The sequence below is a fragment of the Oryx dammah genome, unplaced genomic scaffold, assembly GCF_014754425.2.
Source record: "Oryx dammah isolate SB20612 unplaced genomic scaffold, SCBI_Odam_1.1 HiC_scaffold_11058, whole genome shotgun sequence".
Lineage (NCBI taxonomy): Eukaryota > Metazoa > Chordata > Mammalia > Artiodactyla > Bovidae > Oryx > Oryx dammah.
In genome coordinates this window covers 676015-694896 of record NW_024080452.1, presented here as the reverse complement: position 1 = coordinate 694896, position 18882 = coordinate 676015, and the positions used below count along the sequence as shown (strand labels likewise).

Genomic DNA, 18882 nt, shown 5'->3' with positions numbered 1-18882 from the left:
AACTCCAATATTTTGGCCACCTGATGTGAAGAACTGACTTATTGGAAAATACCCCTTTGCTGGGAAAGATTGAAGGAAGGAGAAGAAGGGGACGACAGAGGATGAAATGGTTGAATGGCATCACTAACTCGATGGACATGAGTTTGAGCCATCTCTGAGAGTTGGTGATGAACAAGGAAGCCTGGTGTGCTGCAAACCATGGGTTCACAAAAAGTCGGACATGACTGAGTGACTGAACTGAAAAAACAAAACAAACTGAAATGAAAACTAAAACTCACAGAGAACAAATGGGTAGGTTGCCTGAGGGGATGAGAGTAGGGCAGGAAGGAAATAGGTGAAGGGGATTAAGGGGATTAAACCTTTAGTTATAAAATAAATAAGCCATGGGGGTCTCATATATAGATAGCATACAGAATTTGATCAATAATGCTGTAGTAACCTTGTATGGGGACAGATAGTTACTAGATTCATCAGTTCAGTTCAGTTCAGTGGCTCAGTCGTGTCCGACTCTTTGCGACCCCATGAACTGCAGCATGCCAAGACTCCCTGTCTATCACCAACTCCTGGATTTCACTCAGACTCACCTCCATCGAGTCAGTGATGCCATCCAGCCATCTCATCCTCTGTCGTCCCCTTCTCCTCCTACCCCCAATCCCTCCCAGCATCAGAGTCTTTCCCAATGAGTCAACTCTTCACATGAGGTGGCCAAAGTACTGGAGTTTCAGCTTCAGCATGATTCCTTCCAAAGAACACCCAGGACTTATCTCCTTTAGAATGGACTGGTTGGATCTCCTTGCAGTCCAAGGGACTCTCAAGAGTCTTCTCCAACACCACAGTTCAAAAGCATCAATTCTTTGGTGCTCAGCTTTCTTCACAATCCAACTCTCACATTCATATACATGACCACAGGAAAAACCATAGCCTTGACTAGACACACCTTTGTTGACAAAGTAATGTCTCTACTTTTGAATCTGCTATCTAGGTTGTTCATAACTTTTCTTCCAAGGAGTGAGTGTCTTTTAATTTCATGGCTGCAATCACCATCTGCAGTGATTTTGGAGCCCCCAAAAAATAAAGTCTGACACTGTTTCCACTGTTTCATTGTCTATTTCCCATGAAGTAATGGGACCAGATGCCATGATCTTCGTTTTCTGAATGTTGAGCTTTAAGCCAACTTTTTCACTCTCTTCTTTCACTTTCATCAAGAGGTTTTTTAGTTCCTCTTCACTTTCTTTTCCATTTCTTTTCCATGGGGATGGTCTTGATCCCTGTCTCCTGTACAATGTCACAAACTTCATTCCATAGTTCATCAGGCACTCTATCTATCAGATCTAGGCCCTTAAATCTATTTCTCACTTCCACTGTATAATCATAAGGGATTTGATTTAGGTCTTACCTGAATGGTCTAGCGTTTTTCCTTACTTTCTTCAATTTAAGTCTGAATTTGGTAATAAGGAGTTCATTATCTGAGCCACAGTCAGCTCCTGGTCTTGTTTTTGTTGACTGTATAGAGCTTCACCATCTTTGACTGCATAGAATATAATCAATCTGATTTCAGTGTTGACCATCTGGTGATATCCATGTGCAGAGTCTTCTCTTGTGTTGTTATTGGAAGAGGGTGTTTGCTATGACCAGCGCATTTTCTTGGCAAAACTCTATTAGTCTTTGCCCTGCTTCATTCGTCATTCCAAGGCCAAATTTGCCTGTTACTCCAGGTGTTTCTTGACTTCCTACTTTTGCATTCCAGTCCTCTATAATGAAAAGGACATCTTTTGGGGGTGTTAGTTCTAAAAGGTCTCATAGGTCTTCATAGAACCATTCAACTTCAGCTTCTTCAGCAGTACTGGTTGGGGTATAGACTTGGATAACTGTGATATGAATGGTTTGCCTTGGAGACGAACAGAGATCATTCTGTCATTTTTGATTTGCATCCAAGTACTGCATTTAGGACTCTTTTGTTGACCATGATGGCTACTCCATTTCTTCTGAGGGATCCTTGCCTGCAGTAGTAGATATAATGGTCATCTGAGTTAAATTCACCCATTCCAGTCCAATTTAGTTCGCTGATTCCTAGAATGTCGACGTTCATCCTTGCCATCTCTTGTTTGACCACTTCCAATTTGCCTTGATTCGTGGACCTGACATTCCAGGTTCCTATGCAATATTGCTCTTTACAACATCGGATCTTGCTTCTATCACCAGTCACATCCACAACTGGGTATTGTTTTTGCTTTGGCTCCATCCCTTCATTCTTTCTGGAGTTATTTCTCCACTGATCTCCAGTAGCATATTGGGCACCTACTGACCTGGGGAGTTCCTCTTTCAGTATCCTATCATTTTGCCTTTTCATACTGTTCATGGGGTTCTCAAGGCAAGAATACTGAGGAGGCTTTCCATTCCCTTCTCCAGTGGACCACGCTTTGATGGTTGTCTGGGGAGGCCTTACAAATAGCTGGGAAAAGAAGAGAGGCGAAAAGCAAAGGAGAAAAGGAAAAATATAAGCATCTGAAAGCAGAGTTCCAAAGAATAGCAAGAAGAGATAAGAAAGCCTTCTTCAGCGATCAATGCAAAGAAATAGAGGAAAAGAACAGAATGGGAAAGACTAGAGATCTCTTCAAGAAAATTAGAGATACCAAGGGAACATTTCATGCAAGGATGGGCTCAATAAAGGACAGAAATGGTCTGGACCTAACAGAAGCAGAAGATATTAAGAAGAGGTGGCAAGAATACACAGAACTGTACAAAAGAGATCCTCACATCCCAGATAATAATGATGATGTGATCACTAATCTAGAGCCAGACATCTTGGAATGTGAAGTCAAGTGGGCCTTAGAAAGGATCACTATGAACAAAGCTAGTGGCGGTGATGGAATTCCAGTTGAGCTGTTTCAAATCCTGAAGGATGATGCTGTGAAAGTGCTGCACTCAATATGCCAGCAAATTTGGAAAACTCAGCAGTGGCCACAGGACTGGAAAAGGTCAGTTTTCATTCCAATCCCAAAGAAAGGCAATGCCAAAGAATGCTCAAACTACCGCACAATTGCACTCATCTCACATGCTAGTAAAGTAATGCTCAAAATTCTCCAAGCCAGGCTTTAGCAATACATGAACCGTGAACTTCCTGATGTGCAAGCTGGTTTTAGAAAAGGCAGAGGAACCAGAGATCAAATTGCCAACATCCACTGGATCATGGAAAAAGCAAGAGAGTTCCAGAAATACATCTCTTTCTGCTTTATTGACTATGCCAAAGCCTTTGACTGTGTGGATCACAATAAACTGTGGAAAATTCTGAATGAGATGGGAATACCAGACCACCCAACCTTCCTCTTGAGAAATCTGTATGCAGGTCAGGAAGCAACAGTTAGAACTGGACATGGAACAACAGACTGGTTCCCAATAGGAAAAGGAGTACATCAAGGCTGTATATTGCTACCCTGCTTATTTAACTTCTATGCAGAGTACATCATGAGAAACACTGGACTGGAAGAAACACTAGCTGGAATCCAGATTGCTGGGAGAAATACCAATAAACCCAGATATGCAGATGACACCACCCTTATGGCAGAAAGTGAAGAGGAACTGAAAAGCCTCTGGATGAAAGTGAAAGAGGAGAGTGAAAAAGTTGGCTTAAAGATCAACATTCAGAAAACGAAGATCATGGCATCCGGTCCCATCACTTCATGGGAAATAGATGGGGAAACAGTGGAAACACTGTCAGACTTTGTTTTGGGGGGCTCCAAAATCACTGGAGATGGTCGTTGCAGCCATGAAGTTAAAAGACACTTACTCCTTGGAAGAAAAGTTCTATCCAACCTAGATAGTATGTACAAAAGCAGAGATATTACTTTGCCAACTAAGGTCCATCTAGTCAAGGCTATGGTTTGTCCTGTGGTCATGTATGGATGTGAGAGTTGAACTGTGAAGAAGGCTGAGCGCTGAAGGATTGATGCATTTGAACTGTGGTGTTGGAGAAGACTCTTGAGAGTCCCTTGGACTGCAAGGAGATCCAGCCAGTCCATTCTGAAGGAGATCAGCCCTGGGATTTCTTTGGAAGGAATGATGCTGAAGCTGAGACTCCAGTACTTTGGCCACCTCATGCGAAGAGTTGACTCATTGGGAAAGACTCTGATGCTGGAAGGGACTGGGGGCAGGAGGAGAAGGGGACGATAGAGGATGAGATGGCTGGATGGCATCACCGACTCGATGGACGTGAGTCTGAGTGAACTCTGGGAGATGGTGATGAACAGGGAGGCCTGGCATGCTGCGATTCATGGGGTCGCAAAGAGTCGGACATGACTGAGCGACTGAACTGAACTGAACTGAAGTTTCTGCCATAAGGGTGGTGTCATCTGCATATCTGAGGTTATTGGTATTTCTCCCAGCAATCTTGATTCCAGCTTGTGCTTCCTCCAGCCAAGTGTTTCTCATGATGGACTCTGCATATAAGTTAAATAAGCAGGGTAACAATATACAGCCTTGATGTACTCCTTTTCCTATTTGGAACCAGTCTGTTGTTCCATGTCCAGTTCGAACTGTTGCTTCCTTATCTGCATACAGGTTTCTCAAGAGGCAGGTCAGGTATTCTGGTATTTCCATCTCTTTCAGAATTTTCCACAGTTTATTGTGATCCACACATTCAAAGACATAGTGGTGATTTTTTCATAATGTGTGCTAATATCAAATCACTATGTAGCACATTTGAACCTAACATCATATTGTACATCAACTACATCTCATTTTTTTAACAATGTAGATATTATAGAACACAAATCAGTAGCCAGATAAAGAGATTCATAGGGCAAGGTATAAGGAAGATGGATAGAGTTTCCATGCCCACTCCAGTCAGACATGCCACTCTCCCCAATCTCCATGTATTCACCATCCTGGAAGCTCTCTGAACCCTGTCTTTTCTGGGGTTTTATGTAGGTTTCATTACATTGGCACAGTTGAATAAATAATTGGTTTTTGGCAATTGATTCAACTTCTAGCCCCTCTCTCCTGCCCAGAGGTCAGGTGTTAGGAAGGAAGTCCCAACACTCTAATCATATGGTTGATTCTCCTGGGAGTGAACCCCCACCTTTGCATAAGACCCAAATGTCACCATCCCTGAAACAGTTTCAGGAACTGAGCACAAAAGACCAAATATTATCCCAGAGGTCTTGTCCCTCAGAAGATTCTAAGGGTTTGGAGATGAAAGCCAGGAACTATGGAATAAGAAAAAATACATATCAGAAATAAAGATTTGGTCATTCAGGTCACCAAATATATATATTTTTCCTATAAATTACAGTATTGTACATGCAAGGTAGACTATGACAAAGCATGTGTGCCCTATTTTTTCTGCCAGCACCCGAACAATTTGGCCGCCTTAAGGGTGACAGTTTCAGAAAGACTGGACCTGTTCTTCAGAGCTTCCTCTTAGGTGTGAGTAACTTTCTGCTCTGTTTTCTCAGGTTGGTTAGTCCTAAATGTGAGAAAAGCAGTTTTATTACAAGAGGCAAGGTTTATGAAGAAGGCTAGGTTGTATTGTCCAAATAGGTGCAGTCAGCTTTGTTTCATCTAAAAGTACTTGGTTCTTTTCCATTCTCCACATGTCAGTATACTCCTCCAAATGTGGCTTCATCCCACCCAAACATGTGTTTCCTTGTAGAGAGAACAAGGGAAAGTTAGATCATTTAATTTTAAAACAAAAAAGGAGAGGACAGTGATGCACTCACTTTGGGCACATAATTTAAGGGGGTGCCACAAACCTCAGTAATCAAGATAAATATTTTTACACAATATTTTAAAAAACAAAAACTAATATAAAACAACCTAGACTTGTTTTAAATATCAAAGATTTAAATAAAGACAGTATGACTGATAATTTTCCTCTTGCCTGCTGCTGCTGCTGCTGCTAAGTCACATTAGTCGTGTCTGACTCTGTGTGACCCCATAGACAGCAGCCCACCAGGCTCCCCCGTCCCTGGGATTCTCTAGGCAAGAACACTGGAGTGGGTTGCCATTTCCTTATCCAATGCAGGAAAGTGAAAAGTGAAAGGAAGTCGCTCAGTCGTGTCCGACTCCTAGCGACCCCATGGACTGCAGCCTACCAGGCTCCTCTGTCCATGGGATTTTCCAAGCAAAAGTACTGGAGTGGGGTGCCATTGCCTTCTCCATTCCTCTTGCCTAAGGCTCTAATAATATCTTTCAGGGCACTGTTTCTAATATTATCTGAACCTACGAAACCAGAGTTTCTGGGAGTGAGCCCCAGGGATTTGTATTTTATTAAGCTTCCAGTGTGATTCGTATGCACACTAATTTGTGGAGTACAGAAAAGATGTTCTGGTGATCTCTGAAGTTAGACTTTGGTAACATTCCAATGACATAGTCATTGATTATATGAAAGGATATTTCTCTAAATATTATACAATAAAATAGTTATTTTAAACCACAGGTCAACAGACAAACACACCCAAAAATCACAAAATAATCAGTTCAGGAGTGAAGAACTTTTACTATAAACACATTTTATATTAAATTTTGCCTTAAAGCAGCTAACATTTTAACAAGGTTTTGATACAAAAATTTGCCTTTGGTGGCCACTGTACAGCAGCATCTTCAGTACAGGTTCCTAAAAGAGTCCCTGCCACTGAAATGTGTGCCTGGAGAACTGGGAAGAGAGAGGACCCTGAAGTCAATGGTTGCTTCAAAGGCATCTCAATCTCGCTCTCTCTTTCTCCTTTGTATTGCAAACAGAGAAAGCATTTCCAGTAATAAAGATCATTTCTCTCTGTAAAAAAAAAAAAAAAAAAAAAAAAATTGCCTTTATATTGACTGTTCATCAGTCAATACTGTATGACCAACAGTCCATAAGACACTGAGAGCCAAATAATAGAATTGTGAAGATGTAGAAAGCCATTTTCCAGGACTCCAAAATCACTGCAGATGGTGACTGCAGACATGAAATTAAAAGACACTTACTCACTGGAAGAAAAGCTGTGACAAACTTAGACAGCATATTAAAAAGCAGAAACATTACTTTGTCAATAAAGTCATATAGTCAATATAGTCCATATAGTCAAAGTTATGGTTTTTCCAGTAGTCACGCATGGATGTGAGAGTTGGACCATAAAGAAGGTTGAGCGCTGAAGAATTGGTGCTTTTGAACTGTGATGCTGGGGAAGACTCTCGAGAGTCCCTTGGACTGCAAGGAGATCGAACCAGTCAATCCTAAACAAAATCAATCCTGAATATTCTTTGGAAAGACTGATGCTGAAGCTCTAAAACTTTGGCCATCTGATGTGAAGAGCCAAGTCATTGAAAGACTGTGATGCTGGGAAAAGTTGAAGGCAGGAGGAAAAGGGGATGACAGAGGATGAGATGGTTGGATGGCATCACCAACTCAATGAACATAACATCTTTTCATCGAGAGATGGTGAAGGACAGGGAAGCCTAGCGTGCTGCACTCCATGGGGTCACAAAGAGTCAGACAAAATTGAGTGACTAAACAAGTCAGAAACAGCAGTCCTACTTAGGACCAACCAATACACCTATTGATGGATCTCAACTCCAACTAGACTCTTACTATCAAAGGTCAACTTAGTGCTTTTATAGCCTTTTATCTATCAAGGATCTTGAATTTTTTTCCTATAAGAACTTGTTCATTGTCATGGATTCTGTATTACACCACCCAGAGCTCCTTTCATGAGAGCTGAAGAGTTAATTTCCCCAAGCTCTTGGGAATTTGTTGTCTGGCATCATTCAGCTGTCAATTGCTTTGAGAACTGCCACTACAGAAAAGAGTCATTTCAACCCCCAATCATTCTCCTTGCTGGGAACCCCTGCCTCCAACAACTGGCTAACACAAAGTAAAAAGCCTAGCTTCCTCGCACCAGTTCAGGACAACTCCAAAAGGCCATCCAACTTCAGAATTCATAGCATGGTCAGCTGAGGCCTTCTCCCTCTTCCCAAGTCTGTTTATTTCTCCTCCCCTTCCTGTTTGGATCCTGAGAGCACTCCCTAATAAATTTCATATATGCAAATCTCCACCAGGAAGTTTACTTTCCAATGAGCCCAACCCGGAACTTCCTCACACTGAATCAATTAGAGCTTGAACACTTTACATATGATAAAAGAAGTACCACAAGGGGAAAAAAAGTGATTTAGCCAGTAAGTTCTGCTAGTCATTGACACTAAGATGATTGACATGTCATTTGAATGTCAATAAAGACATCCCAGTATTTTTTTCAAGTCTCATTTTCAATAATACCATATCCATATGTTTATGCCAGATGAATTTTTAGGTCTTTACAAGGCCATATTAATTTAAGGTTCAGGAGACTAAAGAAAATTCTAAAATGGGGTCCATCTGAATTTAGAGCGTCTTTCAGATTCAACTGTATGGTGTGCAGAATTACATTTTTTATCTTCTCCATTTATAATTTGATGAACAAAGTAGAAATTAAGATGATGACAAAAATAGAGTAGAAAGAAAAGCCATTCACTTACTCCAACTTGACTTAAGTTTGAGTTGCGATGTATTCAGTTCAAGCAGCTCTTTTCTGGCTCTTTCTATAAAAAACTATTGTTCTTGTTCTTACTTGGAAGGCTAAAAGGAGCCCAGAGGAGGTGACACAGTGAAAGAAGGGTCCGGCTGAGAGATAGTTTGTCCAACCTAGCGCAAGATGGCACAGATAGGTTAAAGAACCAGAGCCATTATCAGAAAGCATGAAGGCTATAGTCAGAATAGTGCCAGGTAGCAGTCAAAGGAGATGTGGGTTCCATCCCTGGGTTGAGAAGATCCCCTGAAAGAGGAAATGGCAACTCTCTCTGGTATTTTTGCCTAGAGAATCCCATGGACAGAGGAGCATGGCAGGCTACCGTCCATAGGGTCACAAAGAGTCAGACAAAACTGAAAGACTGAGCAAGCATGCACACAGCAATCAAAGGGTGAGACAAGGAAGAAGATAGGAGAACAAAGAACTGGCTGATTCTTGAGAAAATAAGGCACTGTGAAGAATCAAGTATCTGGCACTATCGAAGGCGCATTGTTCAGAACTAAGCAGGTGGTCAGCAGGTGCTGGAACTTCCTTTCTCAGGTTGCCCAGAATATGTAGCAGGAATCCATGTGGCAACTTTGTCTCTGCCCACCTGGGCAACCTTTCAATTTTCATCTCCTTTTCTCTGCATGTATCTTCTCAATATCTCGTGCATTAAAAATGACAGTGGGGACTGGCAGGTAGAGAATTCGATGGTAAAGAGAGGGTCACAAGTTCCCTTAAATGCCAAACCCTAACCATACATGCATTCATTTTCCGCACATATTCCCCCACACCAGAAGAAGCAACAGCTCTCCCACCCGCCACATTCTACGGCAGCCTATGATCACATAACAACAGAGGTCTCCCCAGGGCACTATACTGGAGAATGAGGCGCTCTCTCTGCTGATGGGGTGGGAGCATCCTGACAGGCAGCTCTGCACCAATATCCTATTTTAGCCTGTATGGGGCTGACAGGTTGAGAAAAAAATCTAAATTCCCTCAGCCTGGGTTATCCTCTTTCAACACTGCTGTAGAAGCAAAGCTGTGACTCACCCAGACTATATGACTCCCGGTCAGAGTTGGTGACTAATAACAGAACTCTAGGTTAGTTTGTTGTTGTTTTTAAACTGTCAGGTTAGAAAAGGTACTTCTAATCTTAATTTTGGGATACCTCAGATGAGCCCCAGATATCTTAAAGTGTGACTAAAAATTCTCAAAACAAGTTGCTCTTACTTTTCTTCAACTTAAAAATAGGCTACATGAAAGTTTTAGGGAAGAAAGCCATCTTTGGCCTGGAGAATATACCCAAAATATGCTGGTATCTGCAGTTCCTTCCATATTTCTCTCCCTATAATTCTAGATTACCAAAAAGATTAGGAATCACTAACCTAAGGATTTCAAAGTTGAGGTGTAATCCTTTCCCAAGTGACAGCCACAAAGCAAATGTATCACACCCCACCTAAAGAAAGGATAAAAATAAGGCAGAAAAGAAATGTCTAGCCATGTGCTATATGACCCTGAGTAACAGCTCTCCCCTGTCTGGGCCTCAGTATTTTAACTTAAATCCAGAAGACCATGAACTCTAACACTCAGCCAAAACTGATCTGACCAGACACAGGCTAAATCCCTCCCCAAGCTACCTGGAGACTGGCTCCTCCCAGTTCCTCCTTCCCTTTCAAACCCTTGGTTAAATAGCTTCCCTTCTAATGGCTTTGCCCTGGAAGCAGCGTGTCCCAACTCTAGCCTGAAGCAGCTCTCCCCAAGATGAGAAATGCTGCCCTCCTCATGGCCAGGGCAACAAGCCTTCACCTCAGCCTGTTGCTTCTGCTTTCCTTCCTGCCAGACCTGGACCTAGTTGTAAGAGCCAAGGAACTGAGGTTTGTGACATTGGTGAGTAGACTTCTCTCATTGCTTTTCCTTTAAATCTGTTTGCTACCCACAGGGTCTGAAAACCAAGTATCAGTTTCATTTTACCCTAGTATAGTCTCCCAGAGACCCAACTCAGAAAGTGAATAAGCAAGTTTTGCAAGTTCCTTGTAAAGAAGAATGAACGTGTCCTAACAAAAGCATGTTTGGTTTGGCTATTTTTTACTTTGCCATTGTTATTTACCTAGTCACTTACTTTACAACTGCCTTAAATGCTTTCCTCTTGATAGCCACACAAGACCAGGAGATGCCTCCTTTAGGTCTGTTTAGCACCAGTAGCTAGACTGGTTTCATTTAGTTTAAGATTATTTGTTGGCAAGCCAAAATACTGTCATTTTCTCAATTTAATAACGCCTTCCCTTTTTGTTTATCAGGAAACTAGAAAATATATTTATAAGCAGTCATTGAAACATAAAAGTAAAACCCAAGAATTCTAGGATGACTTCCTGAAACAGATATGGTTGATCATTAAAATCATGTTTTTCCCCACACATGTGACCTGTTAGGAAGCGTGACAAATTAGGAAAAGGGGATGGGGAGGCCAATGGATGTTGTCAAGGAAAGAAGATATACTGTTGGCATCATTTTAAAAAGTAGATAGAGAGTTTGTGAAGTTAAGGGGATTAACCACTTTACTAACAGTCCTGAAATTGATTCTTTTATATCTCTTGGTTTCTGTCTTGATCTTTGATTGTCTCTGTTTTTCTATTTCTCTTTTTCCTGTTTCTCTCACTGTCTCTCTGCCTCTGACCCTCTCCATGTATTTTATAGGCTCTCTCCATCTTTTTTTTCTTTATCACATCTTTTCATCTGATACAGTAGAAGTATGCTGATAAGTACATTTTCTTCCTGAAAGAATATCCAAAACTTTATACTTTCAAGGGAGGTCACCTTTTACATAAAAATTAAACATGAAATTCTTATTTTCTCCCGCTTGCTGTACTCAAAATTTCTTTCTTTCCCTTCTATAGAAAAAATTTCGTAACAACATGTTTTTGCAAATCATGATTCTTCATCCAGTAAATCTTTACTAGGTCATGAGTCAACAATGAGTGAGAGAGAACCAAAGGAACATATCGCCAGTTTATTTGCAAAAGATTCACCAGTGTTCACAGAATTCAGGCATCTGTGTTGAAAAAGAAAGTCTTTATAACATGGAAATCCATGTGAGTTAGACTTTTACTTATATCTGCAGAAATTGCACTGTCAACAGTGTGACAAGCTGGCGGAGGGGTAATCTTCGAGATATTACACTGAACTCGCACCTAACTACATCTGGTCCATTCTCTCCTCCATGTTTTACAACAGCCCAGGCTTGCTTCCCTGGCTACCAAACTGTTGTAGGTTTCCTTTCTCCCTCTCCATTCTTGGTTAACATGTGTTCAGGAACTACAAGTTAATTCTTCCTTAAGAAAAAGCTTACAAAGTTAGCTCTCTTGGAACTAAAAGATTTAACAATCACTATACAAGACGAATGTTAACAATTTTTCCTACCACAGCTTTCTTCCATTAATGGTAGATTGAGGCAACAATACATTTTTCTTTGCCATAAAACTATATCTAAGGACTTAAGCCAGAAGATATCACTATGTTCTTTTTACTGATTACAGAATATATCTGACTATAAATGGTTCAATTATATACCCAGGGAATTCCCTAAAAATGATTAGGAGAACCAGAGTGAAAGAAAGATTGTTGTTGCTGTATAGTCACTAAGTCCAGTTCTTTTGCAACCCCATGTAGCCCACCAGGCTCCTCTGTCCATGGCAAGAAATCTGGAGTGGGTTGCCATTTCTCTCCCTAGGGGATCATCCTGACTCACAGATCAAACCCACATCTCCTGCATTTCAGGCGGATTTTTTACCACTGAGCCACTGGGCAACAGTTCTCAGATTTAGCAAACAAAATCTCAATGAAATTTTCAATATGAATTATGTTACATTGTCCTCCCAACAACCCTACAAAATAGGGTTACCAGAAAACACAGGATGCCCAGTTAAATTTGTATTTCAGATAAACAGCAAATAGTTTTTTAATATCATATGTTTACATGCAATATTGGGGCATCCTACATTTTTGTTTGCTAAATCTGGGAACAGTTCTATGAGGTTTTTGTAAAAACCTTATTAACCCTGTTTTCTAGTTGAAGGAATTGAGGCACAAAGAGATTAAGCAACTTGCTCATGGTCACACAGCTAAGATTTGAACCCAACCTGTATGATTTCAGAAACCTGCCCTTAATCACTAGACATATTCTGTTCCTGCCATGAGTGTCTAACTCAGCACATGGAGCTGAGGCCTCCCCATCAAGGCCTGTGTGTTGGCTTCACACATATTCAGCAGTGGTTTTCCACTGCAATCCAAGAAAAATAAATCTTCCTCAATTCTAAAAACTGTTCTTGGCAGAAATAGCAGTGAACTGTCCAGTTCTTGTTCTCTCATGAACAGAGTCACCATGTGCCTTTTGAAACAAGTTCACCAGTGCATATCTAGTGGAATGCTAGTTTGACAAGATGTTAACAGGTTTTGCTTGATTTTAAAAAATAGGTTTCTATAGTCAAATCAGTTTTGGGAAGAAAATGTGAATTAAACTGTGTTTAAAAGTCTCTTAAATGTGGGACTTTGCAGAGTCTTTAATATTCTAATATAGTGTCCTTAAAGGTTCTACTTGACTTTTCATCATTTTTCACCAAGGAGAATTGAAGATATTAGATAGTTATCATGTCCGCTGGAACGTTAAGCTAACAGGTTATGGTGTTTGCACTCAATTTCTACCACTTGTGAATTCTAATGTATTTTGTCTTGTGGAGACACACTTCTGTGTGTAAGTTCACTTGAGGAGGGCTTCCCAGGTGGCATTAGTGGTAAAGAACCCACCTGTCAATGAAAGAGACATAAGAGATGTGGGTTCAATCTCTGGGTGAGGAAGATCCCCTGGAGGAGGGCATGGCAGTATTCTTGCCTGGAGAATCCCATGGACAGAGGAGACTGGCAGGCTACAGTCCATAGGGTTGCAAAGAGGTGGACATGACTGAAATGACTTAGCACACACAGCTTGAGGAGGGGAGAAGCTAGAGAGGAGAACAGGCAGGGGATGCTACCAAAGGTCAGAAAGAGCACAGTGAGGATCCAGTTAGATCAGAAAGCAATAGAATTGGAGGGGAAAATATCAATTTGTTTTTAAAATTGTGAAGGCAGAAGAATCTCTTTGGGTTGACTGTGTATATTAAGAAAGAGAAAGAAGTCAAAATGACCCTGTTTTCTAATTTTTTTGTTGGGAAAATGATGACATCGTGGAGACAGGATACATGAAAGGCATTAAACATTTGAACTTCTTGAAAAGAAATATGAGAGGGAATTCCCTGGCAGTTCAGTGGATGGGACTCACCATTTTCATTGCCAAGGTCCCAGCATTCAGCCCCTGGTTGGGATAGATCCTGCAAGTTGTGTGATCCAGCAAAAAAAGAATAAAGGAATGTAAATATCAAAGAAATTTACAGTATTGTATATTACACAATCCCATACAATGTAGTGGTTAAAACTGCAGGCTCATAAATCAGACCACTGGGGTTTGAATGCCAGCTCAACCTCTTCCAAGCTGTAGGACTTCAGATGAGTAACTTAACCTACCTGTGTCTTAGTTTCATCAACAGTAAAATTAGGATAATAGTATTTCATGGAGATATTGTGAGGTTTGAGTTAATATACAAAAGTACTTAGAAGCCAGTCTGGTAAATGCCTTAAAGCTTGCAACTACTGTGTTGTGTTGACTATATATATACTCTATATATGCTCACTCAATTACCTCATGTGTGTGTTTTGTTTTTTTTTAAAACAGTAAACTGAAGGCTGCTTCAGTTTATTTACATGAGTTTCTCTCATTTTTTTAAAAATAATGTTCATATAACCAGTTGATTAAAATGTCTTTTTTTTTCTATCTGTTCTTTTTATTCTCAAACAATGAAGTATTTACATGTCCTTTTGCTTTTAAATTTGATCAGTTTTCTTCCCAGATTTAGATCCCTGGCCCGGTAAAAACTGGAAAAAGTATATATTTAAAACATGACAAGTTAAACAGATTTTACTCATTTCAACCATTGTTTGACTTACTAATCTGTTGATCTGCAGGTCTTTTCCTTCTTAACTTTTGGTACACACACAGTTCCTTCTTAACTTTTTGCTAGAATGGATTACAATTGCCCTTTTATCTGCTTTCATCTTCACTGCCCATGTTTGAACAGTACCTTTGATCACAGGCAGGAACTTCACAAGGCTTGTAAACCTCCTTCTCACTTCTATTAATGTAAAAATTACAGTTACAGCTGCCAAATTATAAGCATCCACTAGATGCCAGTTTCCTTGCACTTTGTATTTTGAATCCCCCAGATGATCCAGTAAGGCCTGGGATATCGTCTTGGTATTACACAGCAGAAATGGGGAGGATCTGGGGCTTCTCTGTGGTATACTGGGTGCCGCAACTGTCAGGTGGCACATCTCCTACTTGGGGGTTGGCTTATAAAAGACATATGTACAGATAAAACTCTCTCTTGGAAAACAAAAACCCGGGCTCCAGCCTCAATTCACAGAGAACCCTTTGATCTCTTTCCCCTGTGCTGTGGCCCCCTAATTGCCAGAGCCGAAAAGCCATCCAGGGAACCTGTAGGTCCTTCAGAGTCATTTTCTGTACAGATCACTCTGAACTGAGGGTTGGTACTGGGACAAGTAAGAAGCCACTTCAGTTTACTTACATGAGCTTCTCTCACTTTTATGCCCGTGTATTTAGCAAATTTTCAGGGTAATGAACTGATCAGGGACATTATATTAGGCTCAAGTCATTTCAGCCAGCCAGGTCGCCACCATGGGCTTTTGAAAGCTTTCAGCATGTCCTAAATCCAAAGGAAGAATTAGTTATTCATCACAGTCAGGAAAATAAAAGTGGGGAAGAGATGATTAGAAATTAATAGAAATGTTTTTTGAAGGAGGACTATTTCCCTTTGCTCAATAGGTAGTTCTCATTTGCCGTAATATGCTGCCTGCTATTGCCAGCAGGAAAGGAAGTATAGTGGATAACTAAGTTAAAGCCTGAGTAATGTAACAACAATAACCAAAATAATAGTAACAAATACAATAACAAATCTAATGTACTAAATATATCCTATATGTTCAGTACTATGATGATAGCTTTGCATGCATTATACATTTAATTTTCGTGATCCTCGTATATGGGAAGTAACGATCTCATTTTACAGACAGGGAAATCGAGATATGAAAAAGTTTAAGTTAAATCATTATCCCCGGGTCACCTGGCCAGGTGTTGACAAAGCAGGGGTTTGAATCCAGGTCTAACCAACTCAAGCCCAGAGCTTTTCTGAGATGTCATGCAGCTCCACTCAGTTTAACATACAGTTTCATCCCTCCTCTCTCCTGCAGGCTCAGTATCCTCCTGGGCCCTAAATACATCCCATTAGCATGCCAGGCCTTTCAGCCTTCCTCATGGGGAGTGCAGGGTGCGTTCCCACCCTGAGTCCCTTAAGAAGCACTTGGCTTCCCTTCTAACCTCTGAAGTGTCATTCATGTACTCAACTCATCCCTTTCTACCCAAAGTCTTTCACTTTTTAATTCTCTTTACCAAAGGAATTATTTCTCAGTTCCTCAAAGAAGAAAATTAAATAAACTTTTTCTTCATGACAAGGTTTGTGCATCAAGAAATGTTCATGACTTGGAACATACCTAACAAAATAGGAAGTGGAGTTTAATGCCAAAAGCCAAGTTCTCTTAGGAACCAAGTGAATGTGCCAGGAGATGCAGAAGCTGGACATTCCAGGAAGATAGAACATGAAGGCCCTGAAGCTGGAACACACTTACTGTACTGGATAGAACAGCAGAGTCTCCTCTGGCTAAGCAAGCTTAGCAAAAATGTAAGGGAAGAGCATGGCCATGGGCAGGACCACATCAGGTAGTGTCTAGTGAGCTATTTTAAGGACTTTGAGTTTTAAACAAAGAGCAGTGGGAAATGATATAATGTCTGAGTCAGTGGGAATACATGAAACAAGGCTGGCCACACATGAGCTGATCATTGTTGGAGCAAGTGATGGATTCATAGTGGCTCATTATGAAAATCTCTATTTTTGTATATTTTTCTAATTTTCTGCAAAAAAAAAAAAAGTGTGATAGAATGAGAGGACATTCAAGGGTTCTAAAGCAATCAAGATGCTATTCTGACTTACACTTTAGAGTTCTTGACTGATGGCAGGGAAGGGGGACTAGACAAGATGTCCTCCAGTCATCAGGGTCTCCACATCATACACAGTTCACCAAATCTGGTCAACAGACTCAATGGAGCAGGATCAGTCACATGGGCACCAAATCGTGGTTCTTTTTAAAAGATTACCTTCGATTTAGTAGCAGTAGTGAAAGTTGCTCAGTTGTGTCCAACTTTTTGTGACCTCATGGACTACAGACCACCAGGCTCCTCTGTCCATGGAATTTCCCAGGCAAGAATACTGGAATGGGGTGCCATGCCCTTCTCCAGGAATCTTCCTTCTCCAGGGATCAAACCCAAGTCTCCTGCATTGCAGGCAGATTCTGTACCATTTGAGCTACAAGGGAATTCCCCTTTGATATAAAAGGGTAAAGTAAATGTGATATGGTTGAGAAAACAATGGGCTAGCAATCATCAGAGGGAAGCAAGAGATCTGGATGGCTTATTTCATCTCTTTAAGCCTTGCTTTTCTTATTTTTTCAGTGCCAATCTGTCCTCACAGAGTTGTAAGAATTAAAAGAGATGGCAGGGGAAAGAGTTGTACAAAACCATGGAAACACAAACATAAGGGGTTGTTATTATCCTGGATGTCTTCCTTTTGTAATTTGCAAATTTGTAACTTGCAAACAGTCCTGCTGCAGTACCAGTAGGTTCAGTACCAGTAGTACAGTAGTACCACTAGACTTAGGCTTCTAAAGGATTTGATATACTGTGATTGCTGGACTGAGAACAGAAGATATAAATTTTGGCAGGGCAGCAGCTAAGAAGATTGCCCTGCCACAGACTTAAAAAAAAAAAAAAAGAAAAGAAATGCCTGAGCATAGTCCAAATCCTCCAGGTAAAGTGAAGAAACTCCAGAAGCTCGAGAACGCCACCTTAATGTACACACACACACACACACACACACTCCCACACACACATATACATGTTGATTTCTAGCACTGGAGGTAGAAGACGGTTCATTAAGCGTTTCTGTGGAACACCCCTTCCAAAGAGTTCGTAGCAGGTGTGAGCCACTACCTCAGAAACCCTGAAAACCTACTGAAATGTCCATGTGTGCTCCATCATGTCCGACTCTGCAAACTCATGGAGCCTGCAGGGCTCTCTGTCCATGAAATTTTCCAGGCAAAAATACTGGAGTGGGTTGCTATTTCAGGAGATCTTCCCCATCCAAGGATTGAACCCATGTCTCTTGCTTCTCATGCATTAGCTGGCATATTCTTTACCACCACACCACCTGGAAAGCCACTGAAATGTAGGGGAGTACACAGAGTCGGACACGACTGAAGTGACTTAGCAGCAGCAGCAGCAGCACAATTATTCCTGACCTGTAAAACAGAGCAGGAAGGCTTGCCTACGTCTCATGGTTTTGTTTCAGCTTTGCTCTTTAGGATGCTCATCTAAGGATACCACACTTGTTTTTCTCCCCGGGCCGTTCTGTCATTTAGTTGCATATCCTCCGATTTATCTGTTAAATAATGTTTGAGGATGTTTCTTACATCAAGGTTTTGGTTTCCCCTGATCCAACACAAATCCCCCCACCCCCAGCCCCCCCCCCCCCCCCCCCACATAATTTCCAATTTTAGTTCATAAAAAAGCAGCAGGTCCCAGATTTTCTACTGGGAGGCTAAGAGGCATGTTAGAGCAGAGAGAAATGAGCCTCTTATGTGGGTTCAGAAGCTGGTGTTGGACTCACAAAACCTGTTTGTATTTCTTCTCAACCACTTAGCACCATGTGACCTTGGACAGGTCATTTAACTAAGGTTAGTTTTCTGGTGTGTGAAATGAAGATAATGATAGTAATTGCTTTGTAGAATTGATGAGAGGATTAGATATATGAGAAGCACAGCTTCTAGGACAAAGCAACCATTCTAAAAGTGTTGAGTTGTGATTACAGGCTGGTAGGAAGTGTTGTAAGTTATTTTGCTATAGTGTCTCTCATTCAACTTCTCTTTGGTTCAGTGGCTCTCAGCTAAGGGTAGTTTTGGCCCCTGGGGGACATTTGGCAATATCACAACTGGGGAATGCTATTCTAGTGGCCGAAGGCCAGGGACATTGCTAAACATCCCTACTGTGCACAGAACAGTCCTCCACAGCCAAAATGCTGACTGTGCTAAGGATGAGAAACTCTAGAAACTAAACAATGTGGAGTTTATAATCCACTGAAACTAT

General features: G+C 41.0%; 1 protein-coding gene across 2 annotated transcripts in view; it reads left to right on the top strand.

Moving 5' to 3' along the window:
• The first annotated feature begins 10170 nt into the window (after window positions 1–10170).
• LOC120860379 (prostatic acid phosphatase) overlaps window positions 10171–18882 on the top strand; it is a 60552-nt gene continuing 51840 nt past the window's right edge. Inside the window, exon 1 of one of the 2 annotated variants that reach the window (XM_040236181.1) lies at window positions 10171–10412. In XM_040236181.1, coding sequence (XP_040092115.1) covers window positions 10287–10412 — 126 coding nt within the window. In that variant the 5' untranslated portion in view covers window positions 10171–10286. The remainder of the gene's footprint in view (window positions 10413–18882) is intronic. The other variant, XM_040236180.1, reaches the window with a different exon arrangement.